This window comes from Channa argus, chromosome 8 (genome assembly GCF_033026475.1).
Source record: "Channa argus isolate prfri chromosome 8, Channa argus male v1.0, whole genome shotgun sequence".
Lineage (NCBI taxonomy): Eukaryota > Metazoa > Chordata > Actinopteri > Anabantiformes > Channidae > Channa > Channa argus.
Window position 1 is genome coordinate 20,157,768 of NC_090204.1, and position 25,786 is coordinate 20,183,553.

At 39.5% G+C, this 25,786-nt stretch overlaps 1 protein-coding gene across 2 annotated transcripts; it reads right to left on the reverse strand.

The window, feature by feature from the left end:
* LOC137132092 (glypican-5-like) lies at positions 1-25,576 on the reverse strand. Of its 2 annotated transcripts, none has more exons than XM_067514186.1 (11): positions 25,261-25,576; positions 23,483-23,644; positions 19,895-20,229; positions 18,281-18,463; positions 16,861-17,042; positions 16,679-16,738; positions 16,022-16,144; positions 12,377-12,497; positions 10,467-10,611; positions 4,083-4,186; positions 1-2,946 (listed from the first exon to the last, which is right to left on the reverse strand). In XM_067514186.1, exons 1-11 carry the CDS (start codon positions 25,436-25,438, stop codon positions 2,851-2,853), a joined length of 1,689 nt encoding a protein of 562 aa, XP_067370287.1. In that variant the 5' UTR covers positions 25,439-25,576; the 3' UTR covers positions 1-2,850. The 2 variants fall into 2 exon arrangements, with proteins under 2 accessions (XP_067370287.1, XP_067370286.1); XM_067514185.1 differs by having other exon boundaries at positions 19,682-20,229.
* Between the last annotated feature and the right edge of the window lie 210 nt (positions 25,577-25,786).

Here is a 25,786-nt window from a genome sequence, read left to right on the forward strand (position 1 = left end):
TGTTTGACAACAAAGTTTATTACTAAGGAAATTAGACAGATGATTATTGACACAGCAGAGTAGCAGGGCAGTGTACAGGAGATTGATTTAAAAGTACATCAGACTCACTGGTTTAGTTTATGTTAGCACAGTGGTTTTCAAAGTGTGCACAGCTGGTAACAAAATGTGTACTGCTTCCTGGTTGCCCTGCATAATGCTATAAAAACTAGGATTAATTAAACTAAGAGAGCTGTTAAAGTTGGATAAAGTACAGTTGAGTTTGTTTGACACCACACAATTTCCCCCCTTCAATCAGTAGAACTTTACTTTTTAAAGCAAAATTAGGATTTCAGGTGCTCACATCCTCCTTTTGGTATGTTTCACCTGATCAAATGCCAAATGTTTTCATTAGAGTCAGATTATTTCCGTGCTGTTGTAATATGTGCAGGTTTGCTATTGCGTTGCTGAAATAAGCGAGGCCTTCCCTGAAACAGACGATGTCTGGATGGAGTTATGGTACCTTCGCACAAGTAAAAGTTACTCTTTCTGTGTGCATGCTGCCCCCAGTCCACAGATGTTGGCTCTTGCACTGGACTGCACTTTAATCTTCAAACCGGAGAACACGGTAAGATTTCCAAACAATAAAAACTTTGACTGGTCAGCCCATAAAATGTTTCAGTTTCAACAATCGTTATGTCTTTGTATTACTTGCAATCATAGATTTCCAATGATTTGCAAATCATTGCATTATCTTTTTATTTACACCTTCTCTTGAAATGAGGTTTTGCATTTAAATTCTTGCCTTGAAAAAAAGCTTGACCTCTAATACAGTGGAGATTTAGATTCATACTTTTCTGAAGATCCCAAAATATTGTGAGTGTTCACAGAGTGATGACCTGTAACACCAAATTATAATCTAGCCATGTAATTTAATTACAATTGTTATCCCAGAGAGCTGCACATGGTCATTAGTGGATGCTTCAAAAGTTATAAAAATACATCGGAAAATATTTTTTACATTCTCTGAATCTTCCAAATTGCTGTCAGTAGCTCAAGCTGGTCTCACACCATGTTCAAAAATAAGACAATTCTTCAAGTGTTTTCTTTCTCCTCTTATCCAGTTCAGAGTATGTGCATCGTATGCGTTGGTTTGTTTATGTAAGTGGTCGGAAAGTGAAGGGCTGTAAAAGATGGAAGGTTGGCTTGATCCCAAAACCTCACCCCATTGAGGTATAACGTTTAATTTGTAATAAGATAACAGCACGTTTGTTGACAGATTGCTGTTTGTTGTAAAGGCCTTCTCCCAGCTAAGATGATATCTGGGCTCGCTTCCCAGACAACTCTCACACCTAAGCTCTTAATGGTATTTCTTAATGTGTCTCATCCATCAGTCACAATCCTTCAAACTGTATCAGGTGATAAAAGTAACACACATTCATGGGAGTTTTGCTGTTTTGCAGAACAAAGTCATGGACGATATCAACTGTAACTTCATCGTTGTAAAATGTCAAGGAACAGGTCTAATATGTATATCTGAGCTAGTTAATACGTGGAGCACAGCATGAGATGAAAGTCTCGCACTGACAGCGCTTCAGTTGGTTCACTGGCTCCATTTTGAAAGTATTTAATCTGTATTCCAGTAGCCTGTGTTGCACTTTTGAGGGTTTAAGACTCAACTGTCAGCAAGGAGGACATGATAATCCCAATTAATATGAATTTCATTTAATTCTAAAGTTAGATCTTGGCTCAGCTACTGTGATCACTCACTTGAAACTCCTCTCTTGTCCTTATTGAATACTAATAATAATACTAATACTATGCTAATAACACGTGTCCCACTTAGAGAACGGTAATTGTTTTTAGTTGGATGTCTTATACATGCTTTAGTTCATTAATTAATAGCCTTAGAGACCAATCAGCCTTTGAAAACACAAGATCAGTGTTTGCATATGACAATGAAATGTCAGTGTTCAGACAGATGGTCTCGGTCTCTATAATGCTGGTGATATCTAGTCCATGTTTATACTAGGTGCTTTCTATGCTTTGGGATATTGATATTGGTAACAGAGCTTCTTGTCAACGTCAGCAGTGGCATCTTACAAGGAAAACTGGCAGTTTATTGATATACTGATAAGACAACAGTCAGCAAGGACTTTTTAAGGTGTTATACACCTAGAAATAAAAAACAACCAGAAGATGCACTGTTCTGCGAGTCATTTTTTGAAGATTAATATTTTGAACATGCAGGGTGGGTGTCAGACTGCAAACGTACATGCCAAACTGTCAGATTCTTTAAATGTTTTATGACCATCTGTAATTGGTCTGAATTATCACATAAGTGGTTGTTTTACTTATCAACAAAGTTTCTTAATGTCCTATTCCAGTCTTTGTTTAGCTCTGCAGAGATTTTTTAAAGGGTTCACTGTAAATACACTGACCAAAGGCTATCAGCTTGTGTCAAATTGAACCAAACGTCCCTTAACACTGCAACGCTCTATTTACACATCAAGCCATTGTGCCTATAGAATCTCTTCATATAAATATATAAATTTTATATATATGTTTGTATTTACACCTTTTTCTTTTCAAAAAAAGTCAGTAGTGCTGTGCAGTCTATCCTATCAGAGTTAAATACAAATGAATGTGTAGAGGTCAGTACAGGTAATAAAACAATGCATAATGCACCTGCAACTGTCATAAATCAAGAGCTTGTGCCACCAGCCGAATCACTAAAAGCAAAAACCAGAGCGGTTGAGCTCTGCTCACAGAAACATCTTGATTAAATCCTTAACTTCACCACAAAACACACAGTCTGTGGTCGTCTCTAAGTCTTTTGTCTCACTGTCCGTCTCAGGATCATTCTCACGGTGCTCAGCGTGGTTCCCATGTGGACAGCAGTAGGGGAAGCAGGGTCATCAAGGTCAAAGGTAACGGTTCAACAGTCATCGTGTGGGCTGAGCTTCGAACCTGGGAATGAAAACATGAAATAAGGCAAATAATTATAGTGTTAGTGTCATAGTTCTGCCCTTTGTCTGTCCCTTCCCCTATTTCTTCCCCAGTCAATTCACTTTGGCATTCACTGCCCTTCCCCCTTTACCTTTTGCACCCTCTCCCTTCTTGCCACACCCATGGTCAACTGCAGCTCTTTACCAATCAGCCACAGCATTTAGTTCACCAGCTTAACACTACATTTTTAAAAAACTGCTGATGAGATGCACATTTTTCTGGAGTTAACAGTTGGGTCACAGTATGAATTGTCGTCATAAGAGGACGAGAAAGAAATAAGGGTATTCTCATGCAAATCTCAAATGGGAGAAGAGCAAAAGTAAAGTTCACACAAGAAGGCAAACAGCATGGGCTTTAAACTGCTCTTAAACTTGGCTAAATCTGAAAAATATAAAGAACAATCCTAGGTCCATTAAGAAGACTAAGCTAAATACTGGACCAAGAGGTCTGCAGTCATGGGTGAGGAGGGAGCAGAGGAACGGCCTCACAGGGACTCCACTTCCAGCCATTGAAGACGTCCAGAAGAAACGCAGGGTATTATCATAAAAAAACAAAACCCTAACGTGGTTCATTCCAGCTATACTTCTAAATACTGTAAATTCCTATTAACAGGTTATGGAGATGCCCTATCTTCATACAACACCAGAATAAATTAAGACTTTTGATTTCATATCAAGCTGAATTGGGTGTTTTAAACTTCTGGAATAAATAACAATTAGCTCAACTGCGCAATATTCAAGCAAAAGCTGACTGCTTAATAGGAACTATATTGATTCTGAGGTCTGTCATGTAGCTCAGCAGGTTGGTTGGTCAATATTATCTTAAGTTCACTTCAGTCATTAATCAGAGCAGCCTGTGGCAATGCAGGGGTACAAAAATCAGAGGATGTATAATGAACTGATAACTATTAGAAAATGGTCAGGGATTTAGAAATTTGCAATTTTCCCAACATGGAAAGGAGGACTATCACCACTACTAACCAATTTCCTATGAGAAATCCTGTTAATGATGTGCACTGTGTAGCTCTTTGTATGTATTCAAATTTTTGTGCAGATGTAATAAACTGTCGCTTGAAGATATGAGCAACCAAGTCCCACCTGTGGAGGTAAGAGGTGACGAGGAGGGACGGGGTGATTAGGTGGAGGAGCCATGTTCTTCCTCTGTGGACTGCGACCACTGGATGTTGAACCTGTGTCATGGCCTAAACAGATGGAAAAACATGATTATATAATTTAAAAATATATAAAATGACATTGTATATAACCTTAAATACTTGATTTTACTTAAGTAGTTTTTCCTTTCATTTTAGCCGACCTCAATATGTTCACGTTTAATTAATTTACTTGTGTTTTTCTTTTATTGTTGTTTTTTATCTCTAAGTAGTAACATAAAGATGTCTTGTAATCTAAAAACCAGGAGAAACCAATTAAATACTTCAATAATTTAGTTTCCGGGAAACAAAAACACACCCACACATACACAGATGTGTGAAATGTTGCTCCATTTGATGGGGATTCAGCTGGACTTCACCAGCTGCTTTAACACTTTTATATGCGTGTGTGTGTGTCTGTGCGTGTGTGTGTGTGGGTGTGTGTTGGCAGTGCTTCAGGCCCCTCATGGGAAGAAAGGAAAATTAGTGGATTAGGACAGGAGGGAGACAGATTGTGCTGCCACCACAATGAGCACACACACACACACACACACACGCACGCAAACATACACATGCATGTGTCATAAAAATATGATTGTCATACTTACCTGCGCTTTCACAAAAACAGTTACATTTACAACATGGTCTCTCTCGTATTTCCTGGCATAATCACACACACCTGTTTTGGTAGAAATTTGATTCCATCTCTTACAATACTCATTGTCCTGCAGTACAATAGACAATGAGCCTATTTTAATTACTGTGGAATGAGATGAGTTTGTGAAGGCTCTCACACACACACACACACACACAATATATCCTATAATAATAAAGAGCAAAAAACACCCCAAACAAAATACCCACAAACAAATAACAAATAAGCAGGATAAGACATTTCAAAAACAGTTTCAAATCACAGACATAAATTCTGTCCTGCAAAGAGACTTAAAAAATCAGTATGAGAGAAGAAGCATTTAGTTTTTTTGACATGATGTCGTCCCAGCACATTGTTTGCTAATTATGCATCTGTCCTTTATTGTGTGCTGTCGTGACAGATAGCAGCATGGAGCAATATGGGGAAACTGGGTTCATAGCTGTGTATGTGTCTGTGCGTGTGTGTGTGTGTGTGGGGCGGGGGGTCTTTTTTGTGTTCATCTGTTCCCATAAAAACTAAAAACCTTGTTTCACATCTGGTGTGAACCTGTTCAGGGAAAACAACTGTAATGTATTCCATAATACCAAGTGTAGTGGGATGAACACATTCCTACATTATTTTAAGAACAATATCTATTGCCTCTGTCATAACTGTGTTCAAATTCAGAGCTATGCTGCAATTGAGCTTTCTTTCCTCACACACTGAGCTGATTTAAATGAAAAATGTTGATTTGTTTTAACCATTGGGCCTCAAAGGACTTTGGAAAATGCAACTACACTCAATTACAATCTATTTATGAATATTACTTTATTTTTATTCTGCAAAATGGTTACTTTAGGTTTGATCTTACTTTTCAATAAAAATGGAAGCTGGGGAAAACATAACTGATTCATCATTCCATATTTTCCATATTTTTACACCAGTGACTTGAAATTTAGAAAAAAACAAGTTTTTCAAAAATATAAAATACAAATTGGATTCAGGCAAAGCATTAACCCAGGAGGTATGGGAACCATGGGCCATAAATCAAAATTTTGAATTTCTGTGCCTGGCGTCAGGAAGAAACCTCAAATAATTCAAATATTTGTGTGTGTTTATGTTTTGGTTTCTAGAATGTGTGTGTTGGGTAAAAGGTTGTCAGAGGCGTATGATTTTATTTTTGAAAACATTACGAGTGAATACATATGTGTGTGTGTGTGTGTGAATTAGAGTTCAAAACATGGAGTGTGTTAATTAATCTGTCTGATATCACATACTTGTGTTTTATTGCGCAGATCTGTCGATTTATGCTCGGTCTTGTTTGTGTTTAATTTTTTTTTAAACAACAAACATTCATTTGCACACACACACACACGTAGCTGTAATTGTAGCCAAATTGTAGCTGTAGATTATACACTCACCAAGTACTTATCAGTATCACATTCTAAAATGATAACAAGATGAAAAAGAGCTTGAAGACAACAGCACTATCGACTGGATCCTAAAACCTTTGTGATTTTAAGGTTAATCAATGATTTTTGCATGAATTTTCATTTGCATAAATCAACTCAATCAGGTGTACAGTTTCAAAGAAGACAGAAACACAGGTAGCAAACCAATAGGACGATGGACATGTAACAGGGTATGTTGATGAGTCAACCATGTACAGTATGCAGTAGTTACCCAGTAGGTATTGTGTGAATTTCACGGCATTTCATGAGAAGTTAAATTCTTTTATCTCTCTCAGGGTGAGACGAACAAAATGTGAGTTATTACTCAATTTGAATGAGAGCAAAGTGGATGTGTAATTCTTTAATGAGCCGCATCTCTTACCCCAAGGGTCTATGATTTAACACACACACACACACACACACACACACACACACACACACACACACACACACACACACAGTTACCCACTATGCTCCTGTTCGACAGCCTACTCCTCCCTACTATATCTGCTTCTCCTCCACACATGATGTGAGCTGGTTTTGTGTGTTTGTGGTGTGTCTTTGCATCCCAAGCTATGAGGCCTGAGCAATATACAAAAATAACAATAAAATTTAAGAAAACGTGGTGATCAAACCGCAAAAAAGACAGAGGTAGGTTGTAGGTTTTTATTGTTCTCTCTGGCTCCCGTTAGACAGCAGTGGATGCTTACAAATTCAGATCAAACTGTCTTCAGGCGGAGCAGGAGCACGTTCGAGCACTGGAAAACGCTGGTCTCTCCTATTAAGATGAAATAGCTTGTAAAGGCTTTGTGAATCTGGCCCCAGGGAAGTAGAGAAGCTAGCAGGCCAAGGGCAGAGATGATAGAGGTACATGGATGCAGGGCAATAGAATAATGCTTCAGAATATGGTAAGATCCTCTTACTGAGAGCGTTTGGGATCCAGTTAAACTAAACTCGACCAGATTTTAATGTAACATAGAAGAAGTGATGAGTACACAGAAAACAACACAAATATATATATTATGGTACTTGGCCCACAGAGATGCACACAATCTGCTTCTTTCTTGTCTTTGTCTCTAATTCTCTCCATGTCTCCCCCCCTTTCGCGCTTTCTCTTTCTTCATTGTCATCAAATAGGTACCCATGGGAGGGCAGACCACCTGGTAGCCATGGTTACGGGGATTGAATGCCCCTCGTGAGTACACATTCACACATTCTCTTACATACACTGTCACACATCTTGTGAGTTTCTGTCTAACTACAATCTTCTTTTCCTTTGGGCTGTTCCCTTTCAGGGGTCTCCACAGCGAATCATGTGCCTCCATTAAACCCTGTCCTTTGCATCCTCTTCTGTCACACCAACTAACTTCATGTCCTCCCTCACTACATCCATAAATCTCCTCTTTGGTCTTCCTCTAGAGCTCCTGCCTGGCAGCGCCAACCTCAGCATCCTTCTACAGATATATTCACAATTTCTCCTCTGAACATGTCCAAACCACCTCAATCTGGCCTCTCTGACTTTATCTCCGAAACATCTAACATGAGCTGTCCCTCTGATGTCCTCATTCCTGATCCTGTCCATCCTCGTCACTCCCAAAGAGAACCTCAACATCTTAAGCTCTGCTACCTCCAGCTCTGCTTCCTGTCTTTTCTTCAGTGCCACTGTGTCTAAGCCGAACAACATCTCTGGTCCTGTGTTTTCTGGCTACACTCTCCCCTACCAATGCCTTACAGTCACTGATCTCTTTCAGCCAACTTAGTGCTTCTACCTCCACTCTTGTACGTCACCATATGTTCCTGCCTCTTCTGGAAGAAAGTGTTCACCACAGCCATTTCCATCCTCTTTGCAAAGTCAACCACCATCTGACCTTCTGCGTTCCTGTCTAACTACAATCTCTGCATCCTATTTCCTATAATTATCAGTGCTTTCCAGACTGCCATTAGTGGTTGTAATGTGACTCATGGATACCTGGAGGTTATTCATGTTTGCATCCACCATTGCCTCAGCATAGCTATTATGGTGATACAGCCTTTCATTCAAAGGAGAAGAGAAAATATTGGAAGAGCAGAAACATTGTGATTAAATTAACATTATTGACGTTATAGAACTTGAAGACGTCTGAGGAGACAGACAAAACACAGAAGGGGGTAGTAGAAAAAGAGATGGTTCGGATTTGAGGAAATAAAAATCAATGTTTAATCTTGGTGAATTCCAGAGAAAAGGGAGGATGAGAAATGACTAAACAAACAATAGTCAAACATAAAAATAGATAAATAAATAATAATAATAACAAGCTGAGCATTAATTGTGCATCTGACTACTGATTATAACATATATAATTATAATGATTATTATATATAATTATTATAATTATAATATTCCTTCATGGCCATGTGTCTATAGACAAATACCTGCTCACATAAAGCTTTTTGTTACTGTTTTGTTGGCAAACAGCAAACTACTACATAAAACAGAACAATCAAATACTATAAGTCGGAACAGTTATGCAGTGCTTGTACTTTACTGCAGTATATCAGAAAAAACATTGTACTTTAATTTTGCAGCTTCAGTTACAAGTCAATTTTTGGATGAAAATTTTAAATACATTACGATGTGTGATTAAGGATTAACTACATGTTAGTTCACAGATTGATTAGAATCTGCTGAAATTTGACCAACCGTGCTACTTTTTCCACGTCAATTCGGCAGGTTACTTCGGCTTTTTTTTTTTAAATAACCGCTATAATTTTTCGTTGCCATAATTTTCACTTTTGAGAATTTGTTGAATGAATCTCGAATAGACTTGTTCATTACTATTTAAAAATACATTGTTCTCTTGGTGGAGTACTCGCACTTTTGTAGTTTAATTTGAACCAAGAATTCAAAAGTAGCAGAGTATGTTTTTAAGCAAATACTTGCACTTTCAAGTACTGCGTTGGTGCACTTGTACCACCTCTGATTATAAGCCCCAATACAAATACAACTGCTTCTATGTTAGGATTCCTTGCTTTTTCCTTTGTTCTTGCTCAAAGAATGATGTTTGCCAAGTGATTCGCCATCTCTGGGTTAAGATCAGTTTGCTTTGATGTGGAACATGGACTTAAATTAAATAATAATGTGCTGTGTACTCTCTCAGCATGACTAAAATAACTTCTCACTGTTAAATGGCCCACATAAATAAAATACAGGCTTGGCACTACACTGGAGTTTTGAGGTTGGATTTCAGTTATTCCAACGTTAACCATCCTCTTGTCACTCTCTCAGGAATTCAATAAAACCCAAATGCCATGAGAATTAATTACAAGACACGAATAATTCTTCTTCTGGGGTTCTTAAGTGCTGCTAAGGAATAGAGAGAATGAAAGACAGAGAACTTCAGCTCAATCGTGTGAGTTTTTAAAAGTCAAGAAATAGCAAACTACTGGACCTGCATCCATCAATCATACTCTATTACACACAGACACACTTACTTCTCACATATCGAGCACACTGGCCGCAAAGATATTAATTAATAGTTGTCTCCACACATACTCACACACACACTCACTTTCTCATTCAAGCAGAGTTTTTGCTTCCGGTCTTTCTTTACAGGGAAATAATAAGCTCCTTATTTCAGCAATTCAGAAGTTAATTAAGTTTTGTGTTTACATTTTACAATTGTTTGTTGCTTTGTTAAGTCAAGATCTTTGAATTTACAGAAAAATACGTAAAGTTCCACCATTTTGGAACCGCACCTAAATTAAAATGTAAATGCCGAGAGAAATGTTAATTCACTCTGTGGGATAGCTTTAACACACCTAGGGGTCCCCAGATCTCCCTGTGACACCCATGTATTATGTATGAACATAAGCCTGATGAATAAGTCAAAATAAATGAATAATCACAGTTTATTTTTGAATTGCTGTTTTTGGTGCAAACTGGTTGTTAGTGCATCCTTTATCCTGGCTGAGGAGGAAAACAATCTGCTGAGACCAGCAGAAAGAGAGATGGAAAAAGTGAGGGGGGGGTGAGAGAGACGGGGAGGACGGTTAAATCTCTCAGTACTATCCCTCCCTCTGGGCATTTCCCCGCTGGCTCAAGATATGTGGAGGCTGCCGCATTTTTAATCATCCGCCATGGCAGTGAACTATGTGGGTGTATGTGTATGTGTGGGTGTATGTTTGCTCATGTTTGTTCCTCTATTTGCGTATTTGTGAGTGTGTGTGTGAGAGAGAGACAGAGAGAGAGACAGAGAGAGAGACTCACCATTCTCATTGCCAGATGCTTCACAGCCATCTTCATCATCACAACCGTCTCCACTGCCTCTGTCTGTGTGTCCACTCCCTCCTTCCTCGTCCTCCACTCTGCTTCCTCTGCCTTTGCTCGCCCAACCAAGCTCCACCAACAGCTCCTGAATACACACATACTAATGTCAATGTTACATTTTACACATGCACAAAAATTACATTATGTTTCACAAGTGAGAAACTTGTCTGACCTCTAACGGAGCTTTAGTGAGTACCAATGGTTCAAGTCACAGATCAAAATCATAATAAACCTCAAATAACAGGAAGAAAAAAGGGTCTTGCATTTTAAACATTTCACATTTTGGGAATTGTTCAAGGCTGGTAATACATACTGTAAATTCCTGCTAAGGACAAACATAAGGCAATAAGCCACCAGTTATAAATGCATAAAAAGTATATTGTACTGAAACTTTAGGTTATTTCATTAGATAACATTTGTATATATAGAGAAAATATTGTAACATGTATTATAATGATTAACCTTTACCCTATAAAGAGAAATCTCCAAATTAACTATTATAAAGGCCAATCTGAGTTTTAAATTTTTTTATTATATAATTCCAATCATGATTTAGAATTTTATTGTCAGCAAAATCCATTCTGCCTGGTAGTGTTTAGATGTGGATTAAATATGAACAAATATGATCCCTTTACCACAGGCATCTCGTCTTCACTGCACAGTAGGTGTGGGACAGAAACAAGGGGAACCAAGGTTAGTCTATGAAAGCATGGCCATGTTTACTCTGTGTGGTGATTCACCATCATGTCATCAGACTGCAAATGCGAGCTGAGGGAAGGCCAAAACATATTACAGCAATGTTTCCACCAGGACTATGTTTTCTTAGTCCTGGGAAAAGGCTAGAATTGAAACAGAGTTTGGGCCATGTGCCACTGAAAATCTGAAGCAAAACCAGCGCTGAAACTGCAAAACATACACCGCACAGTCAAAAAACTATGGATGTAAATGCCTCTCGTGTGTGTGTGTGTGTGCGTGTGTGTGTGTGTGTGTGTGTGTACTCCTGTATCTATTCTGCACTGCCACTGAGTGTTGTCACTGGATGTAAATTGCTTGCTGCATAATTAGTCAATACGATTTTAATTACCAAGCTCCGACAGGAAGAACAAAATCTACGACACACCCCTAATGAAGACATCCTTGTCCATGTTGTCATGTGCTGTCACTTAAGAAAAAAATGTGGAAGAGGAATGGTGAGACCACAGCCCTTTCTTTGCTGGGGCAGCACTCACAGGACTGATTAGGCCCGTCCTGATTGGCTGAGTATGTACATACAAATTTTAATTGCAAGGATAAGCGAGTGGCTATGCTAATAGAATCCCATTAGATGGCAAAGCTTGTGTGAAACAACCCACTGGTGCAAAGGTCTAATTAACATGATGGTAATGGAACACGATTCATGGACTCACCACTAAAATTAGACCAAACAAAGACCCATCTAATCCTATGATTTTTTTCTTTGAACATCCCCTAAACACCATCATCACCAGCTTATATTTATTTCAATGCACATCAGCAATTACTTTTATACATAATACATATATGGATTATAGAGATACAGACATACATACATTCTTTTTTTCAAACTATTTATATAGTGAAACTAGAAAGAAGAGAACCAAATCAATTACGAGGACCATTAATATTGATTGAAGTTACATGAAAATCTGGACAGTAATTGTTGCGATGTCTCAATCTAGACTAAAATACAACATTGTTCTCTGCAGAACCAGATGCTAGTGTGAGAACAGTTGCATATCTCAGTGAATTTCTTAGTTATTGTTGGGGAAAATAAGCAGTAGTAATAGTTGCATTTGCTCTGTTGTCCTAATTTGGGCCGAGCATTTGTGTACCTGTGTTAGCTGCTCCAGTCTCTGCTTTGCAGCCTTCAGGACAGGATCTGTGTTACGAACAGTCATCTCTGGGTTTTCCCTCTGGGCTTTTACAGTGCTGCCAACCACAGGACCTGCATAGCTACAGAAACACAGAATAAGGGAGAATCATGCAGAATCATAAGAATCATGTTTGTGTATGTATGTGTGAGTGTTGCTTTCCTACCTCAACTTTGTCATACTCATTGTACTTGACTAACCTAAACCTAAATTTGACCTTTGACCCAACCTAAAACCTAGTCTCACCTCTCAAACAGGAAGATGAAGACTGGATAAACATCCTTCAAGTTTTTACTGTACTTTCATGACATAACATTTCAGTATTCACCTCAGTATTACATTTTGATAACTACTTATATGCAGTAAGTTTAAGTATAAGGATTCTATACAGAACTTCCTAAATGATTTATTGAGTTTAATGGCCTGTGGAAAATAAAAAGTCCTCACTGATAGTGATCCATTTTGCACATTCTGCATATTGATGCTCTCGAGTAAGCGTGACATCATTTTATCTGTGTGGGGGGTAGGAGTGGGTTTAGAAAAATTAACCCCCTCTGGACATTTTTTTCTGTCATTTAACAGTGTTTTAATGAATCAGTGAAGCATTTACACCTGATGTCAAACAGAAAATAAAGACAACCCATAAAACCTTGGGGTGTGGCAGCTCTTTAGTGATAGAAGCATAGTGTCTCATTACTTAGGACAGCGATCGAATGCTTCCATCTTCTGGAGGAAGTCAGCTATTACAGGTCTATCTGCAGGGAAAGGACACAATGCTCAGTCTCCTTCTCCATTCTTGTATTATTATTTTTATCAGAAGCCATTTGGTATTTCATATACTTTGGAATTTATTTATACAATTTCCAGCTTGCTTTATTTTCTGTATTTCCCCTTTGGTTATGTAGATGTAGAAAAGTTGTTTTTATTTAGGGACCTTGGAAAATAATAAATGACATTATAAAGGAATAAAATCATTACTGCACAACTGATAACTAAAAAAGGAACCAGCAGGAATGATGACAGAAATGAACATTTAATGTCCCAAAAAAAAAAAAAAAAAAAAGAGACTGGAATTATTGTTATAGTTAGAAAATTAACAAACAACACACGAAAGAATAGGAATGGATTTGATACAAACGTGATTAGTAATGCATTATAACATTATGATAATTAAAAAAAGATTTAATTCATTGACATCCCCAAATTTAAAGAAAATATTTGGAATGAATATGCTTTAGCTAGATTTATTGATCTCAAAAAAGCATTTAGCCTATTAATCATGAATTATTCAGTAAGATAACTATTCCTCAAAAGCATTTGAAATAACTTGTTGGGTTGCACAAGGCTCATTCTTGGTTCCTTTGCTGTTATGTAAATGTATGTAAATGAAATTTCTAATTTTACCAGAATGACACAACGTGTTTTCTCTCTGGCACAAAGCAACTTTAAAGAAATAGTTTCATATCGGAATAATTTATCCCTAAATCTAAGGAGAAAAAAAATCTTAAATACAGTGTCACACAGTCACTGCAGTTAATTTTGGAATAAGCTCAGTGATGACTTGAAGATGTGACCTTACTTGGTAAATTAAGAAAAATCATAAAAGATAGCGGAACTCTTTGGTCGCATTCTTATTTCATAGGACGGAGACATAGCTCTTCATGTCATCCTACCTTGAAATTTAGAAAAGGAGCTTTAGCACCTGCTCCCAGAGTTTCTCCTCATTCTGTAGGCTTTGCTGCCTCTCTCTCTGTCACACACACATTCGGACCAACACAGACATTTGTAAGTGAAATAGGTCAGAGGGTGGAGGACATGAATGGGTGTCTGAATAGAAGGATGGAGAGGTGAATGGATGCCTGAATGAATGAATGAATGGGCAGATGGATGGATGCAAGAGGGAAGAAGATGTAAAGAGGTCAGAGTGGCAAACACCTCTTCTAACACTCTAAGTAAATCTTCCCAGTTCTGAGTAACACTTTGACTCACAGTTTTGTTTATGTTCTGAAACTTCACCTCACTGACCTGTGAGAGACAAGTCAAAATTAAGTGAGGGGTTCAGTTTAGGGATGGACTATGATTGGATTATAAGACCTGTGAAGGATGCATGGATTTACTTTACCTGGCTAGGTCTGAAAACAGTTTGCTTGGTGGTGTAATCACCTCAATTGTTTGACTTAAGCTTTGGCTTAATTTTACCAAGACACCAAGTGTTGGTATTCACCAAGACACTAAGGCTAATATAAATTTACAGAATGAAAGCCAGTTAAAGCACTTTGCAAAGCTTAAACAACACAGGGGCAACTATGTAAGAAAAGTCTTGACTTTAATCTTATTTACTATAAGATATATTCCAGTATTACTGAGGAACAATGACCTGCACAATATGTAATGGACATTATGTTATGTATAAGTGCGTATGAGTGTTGGTCTGTTTAAAATAAACCACTCCTCCTCCTCCATTTGCCAAAATATCGGCTTAATGCAAACAAATGACAGACGTTTACTGTTCTTCATTCTGTTCTTCATTCACAGATGGTGACAAAATGTGTGTGTGTGTGTGTGTAGAATGTCCTTGCAAAGCTCCAAGGTCAGTTTCATACGGTTGACCATTAATAGAAAATGCTGTCCATCGCAGGACTTGATAAAGTTTGTGTATGTGTGTGCGTGTGTGTGTTTGCGTGACTAAATTATGGCTGTGAGCAGTGAGATGTCAGATCTCCTATTCTGTATGTGTTGTAGGGGGCATGTTGGTATGTGTGTTAGCTGGAATTTCTCCGTTGGAGTGTGTTTGTGTATGTTTGTGCATAGGGGACTGTGTGTGTGTGTGTGTCCATTTGTCTTGTTACCAGTTTAAGCTGCCAATTTAATCACCATGAGAAAGACTCTGGAAACGAACTCTCTAACCTTCACAACCCTGTCACCCCCCCCCCTGCCCTGGCAACTATTACTGTAGATGCCCCCCCCCACTACACACACACACACACACACACACACCTACAAACCTTTCACACTGATATCAAGTTACCTGAAGTAACAAAGTCTGGATTTACCACAGTAAAGCGCAGATGGCATTAATAACATTCTACATATCCTCAACTTTACATCAATATTGCTGCAACATACAGTACTGTAACATAGTGACAGTAGTATCAGTACAAAGTGAGGTATTTTTTACAGGCAAACATCACATGACTGCCTCAGGAGGTTAAAAAAATCTTTTCAGCATCCCATTCCCCTTTTCTTTAGATCATCAGATTTGAAAAGGACATATAACTAATGCACAATAAGAACAAGAACTACTACTTTACCCCCATGTCTGACTCCAAAAGCCAACAAACAGCTGATGACATTTTGGAGCTCTGTCCTGACCTGCCATGCTAATGTTTTTACACAAAACCTGGACTTCTCGTGTTCATACAGTACAAACGTTCAGTGCAGTCGTAAGCAGCGAATATTTATGTCAATAGCTTTAGATCTGTAGTCCAGTATGTGAAATGTAAAAATAATCCGTTTTACATAACAGAAATGAAAATGATCGCACACTTCACTTCTCAGAGCAATCATTCTGTTTTTATTGAAACAATTTTAATGAAATACACGCACCTCTCTACAACGTCTTGGCCATTCCAGCAGGTGTGCTGGTCAACGTCCATCTCACTCTCACAAAGCATCTCTGGCAGCTCTGAGAAAAACCACTGGTACCTCTGGATAGAGCCCTCAAACTCCCTGGAAAAAAAAAAAAATTCCACAGCTGAATGCTTGGGTTATTGTACTGTATGTAAAAGTAGGACCAGTGTACAAGATGCTTTTATTAGTTCTAATTTAGACTTGCTATATTAAATAATCCCCTCTAAAATTCCTGCTGAATACTTATGGTACATTGGTAAAAGAAACAGTGAAGAGAAACCCGTTCACAGCACTAGAGCTAATAAAAGTCTAATATGATTATTTTATTTAATACGTGTCACAGGTTTTCAGAAGCCACACTTTTAGAAAATGAAGACGTCCCGTGGGAAGAATTGCATAAAGATGTTGCATTGTTAGATACAATTAAAGTAGGGACAGTTGTGTTGTCCTATATTTGCACAGAATCATTTTCTCATATATATCTCAGTAAAAAACAAACTAATGTTAACTGATAAGGTTTCATTTGACTTTGGTTTATTTGACACGAGGAGACGCTGGTGATAATGGACAATGACTGCAATGCGAAACTAGACTGATAAGAATACAAAGTAAAATTAAGGAAGATTATTTTACCTGGAAAGTTTTTTCAGGCTTCGACTCTTGTGAGCTCTGGAACCTTTAAGAGGGAACAACCTGGTGGGGTACAGATGGTCTCACACACACATACTTATAAACATGCAGCTATGAATGAAGATTGAAATTTAAAAAATATATACACAACACTCTATTTCTTTCTCTTTTTTAACCTCACTCACCTTCGCGGCTGCAGTTGCAGACTATGATTAGCAGCAGGGACCACTGATGGAAGAGAAGTCCCAGATGACCTCTCTGAAGTTACTGATGTTGCAGAAGCCACAGAGGCTGTAACATGCAGTGTGGTGGGCTTTGAACTCATCATCACAGGACCAGCTGCCAGGGGACCACAAACCTTTTCTACCTGAGGATCAGACAGAATAGTGTTTAAAAAAGTTTGATGGTGTTGCTGATTTTAATAGAAAATGACCCGATGAGGAATCTACATAATGGGGCTCTCAGATAGAATGTGACGAAAGTATCGCTGTGTTCTGAGACCCTCTGTATCTAATTATCTTTGTGGTGGAAAACTGGTTGCAAAACCGGGCGCATGTAGCGCACAGATAGGAGGTCAAACCTGAATTTAACTCTGACTTTGACTGTGCAAAGAGCTGTAAAGACCTCAGCAGAAAAGATGGATCTCCTTCCGCGTGGACAGGTGTATTTAGACAGTTAATGCTAGTTGTCTTTTGCAGGTAGCCAACATATAAACAGCAGGGGTTTATTCTCCTATGATAGTTGCACAAAGTAATAAGTAAAGAGCTATAGCTCAACCTTAAAACTCATGGTACAATTATCTCCTACGTGCTGCACTACAGCTTTTAGGTTGAGCCTCTTGATGAAGTGTCCAACGAATGAAAAACAGGGCAAATATTTAATGAAGTGGTATGTTCACAATTAGCAGTGTCATTATTGTGTGTTTGTTTACCGCTCAGGAATCTACTCTACTAAGTCCACAGCATTCTCTCAGTATGCATGCCTACTCTATTTCTTCTTCCAACAGTGTGTGCGTGCACGCATGTGTTTGTGTGTCGTCTGTTTGTCCAGAGATTAGCCACAGAAACTTTCTCATCACTCAGAACCAGGCTGCATTCTGGGTATCCGTTGTCCCGTCAACCACAGTCTTTGTCTGGCACTGGATCTTTATTCACACTCTCTCATACACACTCTCTGTCTCTCTCACACACACACACACACACACACACACACACACACACACACACACACACACACACACACACACACACATGCTGAGGGGAACCCCAAATTCTCTCAAGAATGAGGCTGTTTTTAGCCCATCTAGGTACACGGCTTTTGTGAGGAGCTCCTCCTGCCAGGCTGAAAGAAACCAGCAGCTTTCCTCACTCTGTGTCCGAAATTCAAATGACTTTATTATTGGGGACAGTTTGAAATCCTTCTTGAGTATTTTTGTGATTTCATCCAATTTAAAAGGCCACAATTATTTTGGCATTCAGCCCCCGAGTAATTACAGAAGTTGTATAAATCATGACATCTCTGCCAATCATCTAAATTCAAGATAACATCTCCGTTTTACGATTTTCCACCGCTCCATCCCATCATTCTCTCATCCTCTCAGCTTACTGTGGCTGTGATGAGTGGGCCGTGCAGCTGGGCGTGAAGTATGGCATCGTTCACGTGGTTTCGGACGGCTAAAAGAGCTAACTCCATGTTGTTGTGGTTGCTGCTGGTTGCCAGTGTGGCGGCTAACCTTTGGAGCAATGCCACCAAACTCCCCCAGGGCCCACCGAGTTCGGATATGCCCACCTAGAACGCAGGTTTGACCAGGGATAAAGGAAAAAAGAAAGAAAAGGAAGCCGGGTGGGGTTGGTGAAAGGTTGGAGAGAAGCAGGAACATTTACTTCAATTAATCGCATTATACAAAAATGCAACAATATGCTCAAAGGTCAGTGTGTCAATGACAAGATCATTAATACTGGTTACATAAATATATAGAAACAAGATAACTGTTGCAATTGAATAGCAGTTTCTATCTCACAACAAAGTAGTAAAGAATGCATTTCCTGTAAACTACATTTTTCCTGTCACGGTAGAAATGTTCCTACTTGTTTCTCTGTCTGTCTCTTGCTCTGGTATATATGTTTCCTTTAACCCCCATTGCTGCTATAAGATTTCTATTAATATGAAATGGTGGTCCAAACATTTTGCACGTTGTTTATCCATTAGACTTTATTGGCTTCCGAGGAATTCTCAAGCAGGACATCTTCACTTTTGCGCTCAAAAGAAGTTTCACTATTGTGTGCACTGTTAAAGATGTCCGGCCACAGCTCAGCAAGATGCAGGGAAGGCACAGCCAGTTCTTTTGGCAGTGTTCTTGTTATTTGTCAGTCTAAAACTTAATGTGGAAATAATCTATTGATGATAAAATGCTGGGAATGGCTCAGTTTTGTGATAGATGGGTGCATAATTGTTTTTTATTTGCCTCTCCAGGGGCTGAGGGAGACAAATTCTTTGTGAAACCTCTGATGCATCTAAAATAGCATAGTGTAAAATACACACAAATATAACCTCAAAAAAATATTAGATGAATGTCACCGAATCTCCAATTTCGAAATCTGGAAAGAGGCAGCATTTGATGCTTACGTTTTCCCTTGGTGGACGTGGGTTTTTAAATTCAAAAAATTAAGGGAAGCATAAAGAATTTCAGGGGCACATTGAAAATGCTCCCTACAGTAAATAATGATTCAGCGGTGTGATCATTTTGGAGGTTGCAGTCTCTAATATAAGATAAGCTAACTGCTTCCTCCCACAAACTTCAGAATGATGCGAGTATGAGAGTGGAATCACCTTTGTCAACTTGAAAGCAAATACGCAAACTATTCCTTTAAATAGAAATTTTCTGATGAACCAGTTAGAGAGATAATTAACACATACACTTGCAGTACTTATGAATATCTATGAATTCAGTACTATCCTTATCAGTGAACAGCATAATTATGAATGTAGAAATGTGCAAACACTTACTAGACATCCTCTCATAATGTTAACACACAGACTGGTACAGGGTCTTATCAGTGTCAGACCTCTGCAGTGGGAACAGTACTGCATCCTCACTAACGCGCGTCCACACTCTCTGGATAACGTCACCTTCTCGGTTACGTTCATAACTTCTCCGGCTAGTCTCAGCAGACGGCTCAGTGCTCGGCCCGCCCCGAGCGCTCGCGACAGACTGCTCACCAGGAGTTTGGGATGGGGTCCGAATGGACTGACATCTTGTCGCGTTAACCGCAGGCAGTCGTCATGACTGGTGGAAGCAGAGGAATAAATTTGGGATGACATGTGCCCAATCCCAGGGTTGAGGAGACGACGGTAGACCAAAGGGAAGAGGTCGTTGTAGAACTGACGCACGGTGGTATCCAGTGAAGATTTGGGGTCACCAGAAAGGTGGTGTTTGATGTCGCTGAACAACTGAAACACTAGCGGGTGACAGTCAAATGCCAGAGCGGAGTAGGCGCTGTCGAAGAGAGTGCTGGTTAGGTTAGACGTGAAGGTCACCAGTGACCCAAAGGTCTCTGAGGAAAGACAAAAAGCAAACAGGATTTTATAGTTTCATCATGTGCGCTCTTGACAAAACACAGTATATGTCTGAGGTCAAATCACAACCACACAATGAATATATGATTCTGACTCTGGCATTGCAGAGCGTACGCTTCTTATTTATTTGATACAATATTGCTGACTTACTGTACACTTTCGCACACTAAGGCTACATACAATGTCAAATGGGACACAGCGGACACGGACACACGTTCCCCACACACTGTATAACGTGGCATTTCTATATTGGTGCATATGTCAGTCTTCCTTGTCACAGGGTGTCTGTCTGACTTTGAGCTGCTCCATACGGTTAATTCGTCCCCAAGCTCGTTGTAACTAGCCTGTTATCAATAGTCAGGTGATAATGAGACCCAATCTCATGATCTACTGTGGTTCCTCTGTCCGACAAGGTTGACAGCCCCCTCCCCTTAACACAGGCTGCCTGCCCCTGAGTGTGTATGTGTCTGTGTGTGCGTAGTAAAGAAGGTGATGTCACTCTGCTGGAATCTGGACACACAGTCACACAGACTGAGAGAAACCCATTTATCCATGACTGTCACCACGTCGTTCAGTCAGTCATGTGCATCTTTGCGTTTGCTCATGTTTTAACAGATTTGAATCCCACCATCAGAGCTGCAGCCACCGGACTCTGCAAGGGACAGCCACTCACAAATGCACTAATTAATGATAACATTACGTAATGAGGAGGGGCAACAGACTGTCCATGGGAGGTTACACGACAGGGACTTTGATTTGTGATTGTGGACATACACGCCTTTTAACAGATGAAATAAAGTGACACGGAGTGGGAAAATGGTTGCGGAATAAAATGTAAGAGCAGCAGTGAGGCTTTTTAGACGGAACTACTGAGCGAGAATGTTTCCCTTTGTGAATGTTTGCATACCATGTCCTGGCAGTGGCAACTCAAATACAGATGGCATCGAGTGACACTGCAAAGTCTACTCCGGGGGCCATGTGATTAGCTCTTCACCCTCTGTGATTGGATAACAGCTGTGACATGGAGGAGAGGGCACAAGGGTCTTGCAGTGCCAGGAGAAACAAATGCAAGCATGCAGACACACAGGCACACAAACTCACACACTAGAGTAATCCACAGGGTGTACAAAGAGGCCTGACTACAACCGCTCTGGGCATGTCTCCGTTTCTCCCGTGGGTTATAATCGCTGTGCTTTGGAGGGGTGATCCTATGAGATTCAGCCCCGCTGTTGAGGAAACCTGCTGTTGAGCAACATAATTTGATACCTGAAAGGGCAGGTTCACCCAAATCATTAAAAATTTGATTTCTCTCACTTTCGGTTTTACTTGTTCAGGTTTTTCCAGTAAAGAAACAGCCACTATAAAAATTTTGAAAGTAAAGTCTCCTGTTAGTATCCCGCAGACTCTTCCTGAAAATTTGATCAATTTTATCTTTAACCTAAAAAACGTTTTGGTCAAAAAGACCCATAGGTACCTATAGACGATAATGTATAATGTATGAACAACCCACATAATCCTTGTAACAGGTGAATTCTCCAATATTAATCTGATGAAAGCAAACTGGATAAAAGTATTGAATATTCTATTTCTCTCTCTTTGCTTACTGCATGTATTTTGCAGTGTTTAGCAAACCTAACACACCTGTTTTTGGCAGTGTAATATTATATCCCTCTGATTAAACTGGTTTTGTGAATGAATGAAGCACTATAGTTTTTAAATTGTTCTCTTATAAGCCCCAATATTTCGTCAAACCACCATAGAAACAGTTTAAAAATGCTGCTGTCACAAAACTGGATGTTGCACCGTAAAACTGGATTTTGTCTTGCAAATTGCTGTTTACTTTAATTGTAAATTCTGTTGGCAATTGATTCCTGTCAATTACAAAATGTAAAATGGCTGCAATTATGTTCCTTACGAAAAATTAATGTATGACTGCAATTTAATTGTATATAAATGTAATTTCTGGGAGACAGTATCGTCTTAGCAGTAGTGCACTATATGTCTTTGGCTTCAGTGTTTGCCGTTAATGGGGAAAATAAGAAGGTATTTTGTGTGTGCGTGTGCTGTTGACTCTTTCATTTACTCTTAAATTTTAAATCTTAAATTTTCACATTTTAAAAATGTATCGTCTAAAGTCGCTAAAATGAAAATAAATGGAACAAATTCCTTTGCCGCCTCCTCTTACATGTTGCAGTAGAGACTTGCATTACTTCCATCCATTGGGCAGAGCTAGCAGCTGAAACTGAGCCTGAGACCCAGAATAAAAGAAAACACAGAGGAACATGTTTGCCATGTCTGTGTGTTACGTTTCATCAACTTTGTCCCACTTGTAATCTTCACACTACATGAACACGCACACTCTCGTGCATGCACACAAACACACACACACAAGGTCTCACTCGCTCACACACACTGATGAATAGTGCTGAAAGACAAGTGGACAAGCAGAGTATTCTTCCTACTATTCAGGGCAGAGACCGGCTGTTGCCCACGGCAACAAGACTTTGCTGCGGATACGTACTGAATGTAAACATTCTCCGTCCCTCGATCTCTCTCGTTGGTCAAGAAGAAAACCTGATTATTGCAGCGACAAAGACGGACAAATGGAGAAAGGGAGCGTAGAGTTGTAACAAAGTTTTCCGCTGCTCCCTCTGAGAGCTTGCTCTCTCTAAAGATCCAATCGAACATCAGTTGTTTGTTTGGCTAGCCACTGTGGCGCCTCACTAACTAAAATGGCCTCACACCACCACCCTGACACAAACTAGCTATTTCATGATGAACACACAAAGTGAGAATGACGGGGGGGCTTACAGGCACTTGAGAAAACTGTTAAAACACCAGAATCAATCATGACAATGGGGTCAATTTGACTTCTTGAGTCACCCATAGACTGCTGTTGACGATAATTCAGTCCACAAAATATCACAAAGTAGTGAACAGAGGTCAGGACGTGAAGGTCGTGTAAGTAAAATTTTTTTAAAGTAAAATCAATAACAGAAAAACAAGAACTCTTTAAATGTGAGAAACATGAACCAAATACATTAGTATTTAACAACTGGTCTGGCTGAGATACAAATCGCTTCAGCCTAAGTCTTCAGTATTTGTACATTGTGCTCCCTCTTAGACCTCACGCCTAAAACTAGTTTTTTGCAGAACGGAAAACACCAGTTCTCCAATATGCTTGTGCTCAATAATGCACGAGGAGAATACGCCATTCTCTCTCTCTTTCACCTTGGAAGGCCTTGGTCTGTCCAGCGATCAGGTACTTGAGTTCGAAGCTGTAGGACTGCATCTTCTGCTGAGTCTCACTGCGAACAGCTGCCATGTAGCTGTCCTCCATCTTACTCGTACAGCAAGTTGGCCCAGGGTGGAGACACACTTGAAGAGATTCATCTGCGGGGGGGGGAGGGGGAGGAGACGGTCACAGACAAGTTAAATCTCATCTCAGAATGGAAAACGAAAGAAAATACTTCAAATTTAGCTGAAATTAAAATGTATATATGAGTACACTGTTGGAATCCTTTTGTTTTCAGATGTGTTTTCTTTTTTTTGTGCTTTAATTTTAATTGTGATATGTTTGGAAGAGATGGATCAATAAAGTTTTGAAAAGATACACGCTTTTTTAAGAATATATCACTTAAATGTGAGAACACAGGTAAAAATATTTTATTCCCACTTTATGGGCCACAGTGTACATTCGGAGTTGTTTTACAAACCATTACTCTAAATAGTGGCCCATACTTAGTGTAGTGACATTGGACTTTTTGTGTGTAAGTGCACAGTGTGAAGCAGCTGACTTTGGTTGCTACTGCAAGTCAAGGTGTCTGGCAAGCAGCTGACTGAGATGAAGGGAGAGGGATAAAGAGATGAGTGGAATGGATTACTCACCTATCTCTGACCTGAAGCGCACACACACACACACACACACACACACACACACACACACACACACAGTACTGGCCAATTTTACATCCAATGTCTTCTGGGTCTACAAAGGGTCTTTATTCCCTGTAGGAATGTTTCCCTAAATGGATCTGATGCTGACTCTGATGCTGCAGCTGTATCTTGCAGAAACTGCCTTACTGCTGCTGGCTGTATGAAAAAATGACAAAGTCTGCTATTAAGAGCTGTGATTGCTCTAATGTGGCTTCTCTTTTTTAAAGAGGTTTTGTTCCATGCTGATGCTCTTTACTATTGGAAGTGTTGGCCCTGCATTTCTTAAAGGACGCCTTCACTTCGTTGTTCGTACTATGGAGTTTGTACTCATGGTCAACCTGCTTTCCAAGAGCTCCCCCAGATGACATCATCTGAACTCCTAATGATGAAAAACCCCTCTGGATGATGTCATCTGGAGGAACTTTTTAGCTAGAAGCAGAGAATTTGTTTAATAATATAGTTTAATAAGTCAGAGGGAAGTTTAAAAGCATTACTGAACCACAGGCTTTAGTTTAGGGTCACAGACAAGTTCAAAATTGACGACGACGTTGCTCTTTAAGTTAAGAGACTAAAAACAGTGTGAGCTACAAGTCATAACAATGTTCAAAATTCTAAGTCTAGGAGAGATATTAATTTAAAGCTTGATTTAACACTTTTTTGCTTTCATTTTAGTAATTTCATATTAAGCATATATCAGTGTAGTAATGTAATATTACATTACTGGATAATTGTGAACTATTGCACGAATATGCAAACAATATGTTGGGGGGGCCACTTTTAAATTTACTACAATGTTTATTTATAAATTTATGTTTTATTTTGAAAACAAAATGATCTGTAAAATAGGCTGATGTTTAAACAGTTGTTGTGGAGTAAAAAGTTCATTTGTCCTGTACAATGTGGTATAAAGTTGCGAGAAATAATTAAAATGAACTAAGGCTGGTCTCACAATTAAGCACAGCCCTTCACGTCACGCTCCACCTCGGTGTATTTCCTTTTCTTTTTTTGTTTTCTTTTTTTTTTAAGGCTCCTATAGAATTTCCCCTATGATATTTCCAAAGGGACTGACTGACCTGTTCCCGGTCTGTCTGGCACCAGCTCCTCCGGGCCTATTTGGCGCATCATGTAGGCTGTCTTCACCTCATGACAGCTGTCTGCATCGGCCGATCTGCAGCCAGGCTCCGGCAAAAGAACAAAACACAGAAAAATCACCCGCAAGACGTGCACGGTTTGTAAGGCTGCGCGGAACATCGCAACATCTCAGTCAGAAGATAAGAGTCTGGGATGGTTAACGTGAATTCCTCAAAGTTCCGCGCGGTGCAGTGACACTAAAAACTTCATCTGCAGCTACTAGGTCTTTCTGGAGCCCACTGCCGGGCTAACCGCCCTACTCTCTCTCTCTCTCTCTCCCTCTCTATCTCTCTCTCCCTCTCTCTCTCTCTCCCTCTCTCTCCCCAGCTCACTCTCTCTAACTCTATTACTTAATTGCCTTGTGTATTCAGACGAGTTTTAGGTTCTGCAGCTGCAGTTGGCAACACGTGGCTGATACCGATTAGTCACTAATGACCTTTTCTAACTTCTTCAACTGGAGGAACTACA